General features: G+C 40.6%; 1 protein-coding gene across 1 annotated transcript; it reads right to left on the bottom strand.

Moving 5' to 3' along the window:
- Positions 1 to 1803: 1803 nt before the first annotated feature.
- On the bottom strand, positions 1804 to 3568 carry LOC134460209 (uncharacterized). The gene is made up of 2 exons (XM_063212661.1): positions 2561 to 3568; positions 1804 to 2298 (listed from the first exon to the last, which is right to left on the bottom strand). The coding sequence occupies exons 1-2, from the start codon at positions 3563 to 3565 to the stop codon at positions 1873 to 1875; spliced, it is 1431 nt and encodes a 476-aa protein (XP_063068731.1). The 5' UTR covers positions 3566 to 3568; the 3' UTR covers positions 1804 to 1872.
- Between the last annotated feature and the right edge of the window lie 6407 nt (positions 3569 to 9975).

Consider the following 9975-nt stretch of genomic DNA (forward strand, 5'->3'; position numbering starts at 1 on the left):
TACAGAAGAACAGAATGTAGTGTGTGTGTGTGTGTGTGTGTGTGTGTGCGAGCATATAATGGGTTTTATAAATATCAGACAGGCACTTTTGATCCGATGAGTTTTCTGCAGATTATTTTTATTACTGCTCCCTTGTAGCAGGAGACATCTCTACAAGGGACACCATTGTGTTTCTTGTATCCCTGGTAGAAAAGCCTCCTGACCTGTGGCATCGGTAGTCTTTTATAGGCCCTCTGGCTAAGGCCAGGGACAGATTCTTTACATATGCTAATCAGCCCAGCCCCATCACACCTCAGGCAGAGGCAGCCAGTCTCCTTCTATGTCCTGGGCCCATGGCTATTTTACAGTAACCTAACATACCAAACGCGGAGTGACATATACACATACATCTATATTCCTACAAATACATGTACATATAAGAATCTTCATAAGAATCATATAAGAATCAAAAATTTAACCATAATATATTTTCAACAGAACAGGGGTTCACTTGTGTGGAATTAGGGACAAAACACAAGCACCCCCTCTATCCACTGACACATAGACACCTTCACATGTGCCACGCACGCACGCACACACACACACACACACACACACACACACACACACACACACACACACACACACACACACACACACACACACACACACACAAATTGCATCATAGGGAGTGTGAAACTTATCTGAAACGTATTGTCTGTGTGAATGTATGCCTTTTTGTTTACTGTTATGTATTCTATTTGTGAATTGTGTTGTTTTCTTGTGCCACGTATATGCCTGTGTGTGTGTGTGTGTGCGTGCGTGGGTGCGTGCATGTGTGCGTAAGTGTGTGTGTGCGTGAGTGCGTGCAGTAAGTGTGTGTGTGTGGGTGTTTCTCCAACTAGGGTACATATTGACCTGTGCATTTTCAGGAATTTTAGAAACATGTTTGGATGAAACTATTGGTATACTTTGTATTCACAATCTGTCTACATACCTGCTAAGATGTTGGCAGTGATAAATTCATAGAATTAATATGATATTTTAGGCATTTTTTTCAGGCCAGGCAAAGAAATTGTCATTTCCATCACCAACCAAAAATGTGTTTTTAAGAAAAAATGAATTAAGATTATTTTTTCCCTAAACAGATTTCATATACAAGCACACTGGCATCTATTCAAATCTTACATTTATATATATTTCAAAAATGGCAGTTAAAAGATTTTATTATATTTACTCAATGTGGCGCACATTATTAGGTTACTGAAACATATACTTTAGCATTATATATATTTTAAATTGAATATAATTAAATCCATACACCTTTACCCCACCATCAGGCATACAGCTATCTGCATAACAATAATTATTGAATAAAATGTACTTCTAAAATGTATTTTTATGTTAAAATATGTGTGGTTGTGGAAATGACATATGGTAGTGGAATAGACGGGGCAGTTGTGGAAATGACATTACTGCATTTATTGTTATTTTTCTCACAGAACAACAATTTTTACTTTGTGGAAAAATGTATGTATGAACATATTAAATGAACATAATGATATTACATACCATTTTTTTTAGCAATTTAGATAGGCTTGTAGTCTACACAGTATTTCATACATAAGACACTTTAATCAGATAGGCCCTACAGACAATAAAGCACAGGCTTTGAAAATATAACACTACTCTATCAGGTAAAATATATATAATACATCCATGAGGCCATTTTATTTTCATTTTTACACTATATGAGCCAAAATATGCAATTTGTGTGCAAGCAACAGGCAAAACTACAAAAGGCCAAGCTACACCATGCAATTGCTTTGAACTGATCTGAATCTCTCAGCTGAAATGGTAACGAACAGAAGAACAAAAACAATGTTAAAATGTTTACATTTCATTAAAAATCTCCTTCCAAATGGAAGGTTCCAGCATCATGTGCCTCTTTGTTACAGGCACTGGCTCTGGAACCATCCTAATTAGGTCCTCTGGCCGATACCAGATGACATCATCGCGCATTGGCCAGAAAAACCTGTTAATGCCAACACGGCTCATGGTCTTAACCAGCAAACAGCTGTCAGAGCCCACGTCTATTACAATCCCAGGATACGGATCCCCATCATACTTGACGATGCACCATCTCCCAACCAGGCCCGTGTGCACATTTGGGATGGGCTGGCTGCCAGATGTACTTGGGCCTGATGAAGGCAAAGACATCTGTACTTTTTTTAGACCGTAACACTGGCACGTGTTTGGCTCCTGGCAGAAACAGCTTAGAACTCGCCAAGCTATCTCTCCTGGTTCTGTGGATACAATCTGAAAGAAAAAGAACAATCAAAACTTGGATGCTGTCATGGGAATATCACAAGTGTTACAGTTATAGTTACAGTTAGCAAGCTGACACTTTTATGCAAAAGTGAATTATTACAGGGAATTTATTTCTCCTTGCAGCCTTGGTGATTAGGTGTGTGTGTGTGTGTGTGTGTGTGTGTGTGTGTGTGTGTGTGTGTGTGTGTGTGTGTGTGTGTGTGTGTGTGTGTGTGTGTGTGTGTGTCTGTGTGTGTTTGCGCACACATACCTGGTGTATAGCCATTGTCCCTTTGATGGTCTCAAGGCGATCAGGCAGGACACCATCCATCTCCTGGACTTCTTCCTCACTGACGTACATCAGTTTGATGGACGAGGGCTGGTTCATCAACTGCTCATAGACCATTTTGGCATTGGGCAGGTCAATTCCCTTTGCGACGATGGCATCCGCCTGTCGTTTGACTGCAGCACCGACTCCATCTGCTGGGCCTTTTCCATGTCCTGCTTCCAGGAAATTCCATGTGACCCTACTGAATCCCATCTCATAAGGGATCTGGCTTAAAAAGAAAAAGTTCTTTTTTGATCTATATTGGGTCGTAGGGCCATCGCTGATAACATGTAAAGTGGTCGCCTCCATGTGCTTTTCTTTTAGGTATGCAAGTACCTTTTTCAGATGTGCCCAAATGGCAGCCGGGTCGTGGCGCATGCATGCACTCAATGTACACAGAGACACCACACCATCCGCGGTGTGTGCAACAGCGGTGTGGAGGGTCGTCTGCTTATGAGAATCTCCATAGAATGTGGACTGTACCTCTTCTCCATATTTGCACACATAGTTCTCTGCGAAATCTATATGAAGGACAATGTTCTGTCCATTCCGCTTATCCTTGAGAGCAGTAAGGGAGGCATGTTGATGGCAAATGTTGTGGACATGCCTCCCCATCTTCGCCTTCAGGGTGGTGCTGAAGTCCTCCAATAGTGTTTTCAGGGTCCCATGGACCTTCTCCTTGGTTGTCAAATGAACTTTTATTGTCTCCTTTGTTCCGTCTTGTTTTTTTTTCTCCCTCTCCTCCACAACACTTTTCCACTGAAACCAAACTGTTCCCTCTGCTGAATCATAGGCAGATGTTGCAAGCTGCCTTTCTTTGCATTTTTCACATTCTCTGTACATGCACTCTTTTGTTGGACTTGCACATGTTATTGATAGAATTAGATCAGTAAGCTTTGAAGTTTGAATTACCTTGTGGTAGAATAGTCGATTGGCCATGAATTGCATGTTGGAATGTAGCTTGCACATGCACGTCTCGCGATTTAATGCTTGGTTTCACAATCCAAAAGGGCCGCTGTCTACAAAACTCTGCATAGGATATTTTCACATTAGGGTAAGCCTGCCTGAACTTTGCATGCAAGGCACTCAACGAGTCAATGAGGAAGCGCTTTTGTTTTTTTTCCCTCTTCCTTGTAATTGTCTCCTTTTTTCCCGTGGTTGCCCTGCTGTTGCTGTCTCTCTCCAAAAATTCTTCAATCATCTTTCTCACGTCTTGGCCGATTTTGTTTTGTTGTTTTTTTCGTGTATACTCCAATTTGTTTGTCCTCATCACATTTGCCCGCTGAAGCTTTGAGGAAAAGCCAAATTCCTTCTTCAACATGGAAGCTACACGGTACTTTTTAACAATTCTCCCAGCCACAATTTTTGAAATAATTTGGCGACCCTTGCGACTGCCTGTGTCATATTTTGCCTTTATTTCTGAAATAATGCTGTTGTGAAATAACAGCGTTCTTCTTAATTGTTTTGGACCTTGCTTCAGCTGTTGTTTAGTTTTTGATTTTGGGGTTTCCACTTTGGGCGTTCCATTTTGTTCCATTTTATTTTGGAGACGATGACATCTTTTCTTGTATTTTTCTACTCGTCTAAGGGCTTTCTCCAATTTTGCTTTTGCTTCATTAAGATCATTGTCTTTGCACCTTGATTGTCTGGTCCTCCTCTTCCTCTTTTTCTTCTGTGTCTCTGGCTGACAGGGTCACTCGGGTGCTGTTGTTGCTGCTGGTGACGCTGTTGGTGTTGATGATGCTGTTTCAAGGACCTCTTTTAGCCTGTCTCTTCTATTTCTTTGCGTGATTCGCCATTGTCTTCTTAGTTTTCTTTGCTCTCTTTTAGGTAATTCCTGTACTTGCTTCACTATCCCTTTCTCTTTTTTCCTTTGGTATCTTTCTCTGTCTTTTCTCAAGAACTCTGCGTATTTAACAGGGTCGGATTTTATTCTATCCCTGTACGATCGGGACTTTTACTTTGCCGTTTGTGGGGCCATCTAAAAGAAAGAGAGAGACCAATTATGAATTGTTTTTTATGTGACAAACGGTCCAACTTAAATGGTCAGGGATAATGGTAAGGGATTTCATGTAGCCATGACGCATACACCCGACTCTCAATCACGCGCACACCACCACCATACACATAAAATATCTTACATATAGTAATACCATCCCCCTCCACCACCACCACCCTCACTATCACCCTATTGCACTTTAATTAACCTCTTCCTATTCCTGTTTTTAGTATAATTGCACTTCAACATCCCATACCCCACACATACATTACACATAGTTTACTATCGTACAACACAACCCATACCCTGACACTTCTGCATTTCACGCACTCAACTTATGGCATTTACTGCACTTTAACAGCCCCTCCCCCCCACACCGACACCCCCCAATTCTCTACAATTTGGTACTACTGCACTTCAACATCCCATAACCCCATCCACATGTCATTTCCAGAACCAACCTGTCTTTTCCACTACCATGGAGGCAGTAGTGGAAATGACGGTTGTGGAAATGACATTTTTTCACTTTCCCTCCAAAATCTCAGGCTAGCTAAGCATTCTATCCAGAGTTTTAACCAGAGCATTGCACAATCATATACAGTATTACAACAAATACACTTTTTTTTTTCCAAACTTTGTTTATTAAGCAAAATTATCTCAGACAATATTTCACAAAAATGTACAGTTTTCTTTTTTGTTTCAAAGAATAATCAACCCCCACAAATGCAAACAAAAACAGACAAACACACAAAAAACAAACAACAACAACAACAACAACAAAAAAAACCTACTCATCATACAGCAAATGCAAGATACAAGACATAATTAAATAGACATAGCCACAGCCAAACAAAACATATTAACCATGCTCAGCCTGCCCCATTTAAGTGTTGGGGTCAGGAATAAGTGAGGTATCAGACTTATTGACATACTCAAGGAATGGTCCCCAAAGACGCATAAACATTCCACTTCTACCCATCATTGACAGTCTGATTTTTTCCAGTTTGAGAAAATAGAGGATGTCCATGATCCAACGGGTATGTGAAGGTGGTACAGAAGATTTCCAGTTCAAAACAATCAGTCGTCTTGCCAGTAGAGTGGCAAAAGCAAGAACATCTTTCTTAGGTTTTGCAAAGGGAGCCAAAGAATATGTGTCCCTAAGGAGGGGGGGGATCCCAAATATCGCACTAAGTGCATTGGGTTCAATTTTTTCACCCAGTACTTCTGACAAAGTGGCAAAAATGTCTGACCAAAAACTATATAATGAGGGGCAATTCCAAAACATATGTACAAGGTTAGCTGTGGAGTGTTGGCATCTATCACAAGTTGCAGTTATTCCATCATACATTTTAGCCAATCTAGCTTTAGTATAATAGACACGATGTACCACTTTACATTGGATAAGAGCGAGTCTAGCACAGATAGAGGATTTATGTATTCGCTGCAATATCTCCGTCCAAATTTCTTGTGAAAACGCCACCTCCAAGTCCTCCTCCCATAATCCTTTTATTAAGTATAGGTGTTCAGGATTGAGAAGATTAATATGATCATAAATATAAGATATGGAACCTTTAAGAGTTCGTAGTGGTCTAAAGAACACATCGAGGGCTGTGCCCTCAGGTAGAGTGGGAAACCCAGGAAAAGTAGACTTAACAAAACTGCGGACCTGCAAATATCTAAAGAAGTGCTGCTGAGGAAGTGAAAATCTTTCTACAAGCTCCTGAAATGAAGCAAACACACCATCTATGTATAAGTCCCTAAAGTTGTTTATACCAAGACTTGCCCAGTTTGTAAAGGCACAATCACCCAACGAAGGCGGGAAAGCATGGTTGGCTGCAAGTGGTGCATGAGTAGATAAGGTCTGTAGGCCAAAGTACCGTTTAAACTGGATCCAAATTTTCAATGAACTTTTCACAATAACATTTCTAGTGTAAGGAGACGTGGAGGACTGAATGGGAGTATGAACTAAGGCATCCAGAGACGCTGGATAAGTGGAGTTTGCTTCCATAGCCAACCACTGAGGGCAAGGATCAAAAGTTCTTAGTTGAAGCCAATATTTAAGAATCCTAATATTTGAGGCCCAATAGTAGAATCTGAGGTTTGGTAACGCTAGCCCTCCAAGAGGTTTAGGTCTTTGTAAGTATTGTTTACGCATCCTATGGGTCTTTTTATTCCAAACAAACTCTAAGATCAAACTATCAAGCTTGCGAAAAAAAGACTGTGGAAGAAAAAGTGGTACGCACTGAAAGAGATAAACAAATCTCGGGAGTATATTCATTTTGACAGAGTTGACCCGGCCCATTACAGATAAATTGAGCAGTGACCAACGCTCAAAGTCTTGCTGTATACGAGTCAGTAAAGGGGCAAAGTTAGCCTCATATAGATCTCCAAATTTACGTGTGACTTTGACACCAAGGTATGAAAAACTATTATGAGAAACTTTGAAGGGCAAATTATGCAGGGGGTATGTTTTGGCAGCAGTATTTATGGGAAATATCTCACTCTTATCTAGGTTCAGTGTATATCCAGATATCTGGCCAAACTTTTTAAGTGTGTCAAGAGCAGCAGGGACCGACACCGGAAGATCAGACATGTATAACAGAAGGTCATCGGCATATAGAGAAACCTTAGACTGAACACCATTTCGTGATATTCCTGTAATGTGTGGATTAGACCTGAGAGCTATTGCAAGAGGTTCAATGGCAACTGCAAATAATAAAGGGCTTAAGGGACAGCCTTGTCTGGTAGAGCGATAGAGGCGAAAATACTCTGACTGAACATTATTTGTCCTAACTGAGGCTTGAGGGGAAGAATATAACAGCCTGATCCATGAAATAAAATTATCCCCAAGACCAAATCTCTTTAAGGTATAGAAAAGGTAGTCCCAGGACACAGTGTCAAACGCTTTATGAGCGTCCAATGATATGACCACTTCTTGAGTATTTGAAGTAGGAGCATTGTAGAGAGTGTTAAAAAGACGTCGGAGATTAGAAAATGAGTGTCTGTTTTTAATAAACCCAGTTTGATCTGGAGAGATGATCGAGGGTAGAATGGATTCTAAACGTAGAGCCAGAAGTTTAGACAACAGTTTGAAGTCAACATTCAATAAACTAATTGGGCGATAGGAAGAACAAAGTAAGGGATCTTTGTCTTTTTTTAAGATAAGAGAGATAAATGCCTGAGAGAGTGTTCTTGGGAGATCACCAGACTTAAATGATTCGTTGAACATGTCCAGTAGCAAAGGGGCCAGTTTAATCCAAAACTTTTTGAAAAATTCAATTGGATACCCATCTGGTCCCGGACATTTACCATTTTGCAGAGATATCATGGCTGTATTCAGTTCAACAAGAGTAATAGGATTCTCTAAAGACTGCGCAGATGCCTCATCAATCAGGGGAGTCTCCAGGTTTGTAAAAAAAGCATCAAAGTCAGGTGAGGCACTATGATCATATGAATACAGAGATGTGTAAAAGTTCTTAAAGGCATTATTAATCTCCAATGGATCAGTAGTGATACCATAGTCTGTTTTAATTTGTGGAATGCAATGAGATGCTGACTTCTGGCGTAATTGGTGTGCTAACAATTTGCTGGCCTTATCTCCATGCTCATAAGATTGAGACCTAGACTGAAGCAAGAGCTCAACTGTGCGGTCAGTAGTTATCATATCAAATTCAGCTTGCAAAGAAAGGCGCTCTTTATAAACCTCAGGAGATTTTGATGTGGCATATAAGCCGTCAAGTTCAGATATACGTTTAGTTAAGTTACACAGTTTTTCTTTTTTACGTTTCTTCTCAAACCCTGCATAGGAAATTATTTGCCCCCTAATGTATGCCTTCAGAGTCTCCCACAGTACAGTAGCAGACACATCTGGTGTTCTGTTAATGCTCACAAAAAGGTCAATTTGTTCAGACACAAATTTCACAAATTCTTCATTTAGAAGCAGACGTGTGTTAAGACGCCAAGGCACATGTTTAGTGGTAGGGACTTTAAACCGAATATTCATAGAGATGGGGGCGTGATCAGTGATGACTATAGCATCATACTGACAAGAGGATATAGATGAAAGCATTCTGCTATCAAGTAAAAAAAAATCAATACGCGTAAAAGTATGATGAACAGGGGAAAAGAATGAATAAACTCGTTTAGAGGGATTAAGAAAGCGCCAGATATCTAGAACTGAAAACTCTGCCATGAAGGATTGAATCACCTTAGCTGCCTTTGACAGTGGACGGACTTTGGGCGAAGACCGATCCAGGTAAGGGTCTAGCCAGCAATTCAGGTCACCACCCAGGATCAGGCGGTGTACTGACAAGTCAGGCAAAACTGAGAAAAAATGTCTAAAAAAGCAATCATCATCATAGTTCGGGGCATACACATTAGCCAGGACAACTGGTGTATTATAGATATGACCAGAGACTACAATAAACCTACCATTAGGATCAGAAATGGTATTTGAATGAATGAAGGGGATAGATTTATGAAACAAGATAGCAGCACCCCTCGATTTACCTGAAAAAGAAGAATTATATATCTGACCTATCCATCCCTTTTTCAGTTTTAGGTGATCTGAGCTTTTCAGGTGAGTCTCCTGTAAGAAAATTATGTGGGCACCTAAGTGTTTAAGATGATGAAATATCTTACTTCGCTTGATAGGGTTATTGAGACCTTTACAGTTCAGACTGGTGAATCTAATTTCACACCCATTAGTTTTGGTGTTAGGTAGAGACATGAGAAAGAAAAAGAAAACATGAATTCAACAATAAATGCCTGTGGCATGACATAATGCAGAAGTTAGCCTGATGAGTAGGAACAAAAAACAAACACAAACATACAAATACAACAAAACACTGACCCCCCCAACACCACCCACCTACCCACCCGCGAAGGCAGAAGCATCCCCCCAAACCGGATGCGCGCCACATACCCTACCTCTTAGCAATCTAACTATCACGCCTAATACACCACCGCCACCTACTACCGCAGTAGAACAGGGAAAAAACAAAACACCTTGGCGATGGAGATGTGACAAGAAGCAAAAAAAACAAAAACAAATTCTGTATGCAATAATAATGCACATATAAAGACAATTAAGCAAAACCAAATAGGGTTAAATTTTAGAGAACCATAGGAAACCCAAGATAAGAAAAATAAGAAAAAAATAACTCAAACCAATGAGTCAGACCTCCAGAATGTCCATCCACGCGTGTTAACCAGCATAGCGTTCAGTCGGAGGATTCAGTGTGGCCTCCCTTTTTAATGTGTTTCTCGACAAACCTCGCTGCCTGAGCCGCATCTGTGAAGGACTGCGTTTCTCCGCCCGGTGGAGTTATGCGAAGGGTTGCTGGGTAACGAAGCCCAA

Source organism: Engraulis encrasicolus, chromosome 12 (assembly GCF_034702125.1).
Source record: "Engraulis encrasicolus isolate BLACKSEA-1 chromosome 12, IST_EnEncr_1.0, whole genome shotgun sequence".
Lineage (NCBI taxonomy): Eukaryota > Metazoa > Chordata > Actinopteri > Clupeiformes > Engraulidae > Engraulis > Engraulis encrasicolus.

Excerpts from the sequence above, each read along its gene's own strand:
- LOC134460209 (XM_063212661.1), bottom strand. The coding sequence starts at position 3,565 with ATGCAATTCATGGCCAATCGACTATTCTACCACAAGGTAATTCAAACT. Across the intron at positions 2,299-2,560 it reads GGACAATGGCTATACACCAG|ATTGTATCCACAGAACCAGG; the intron begins GTATGTGTGCGC and ends TTTTTCTTTCAG.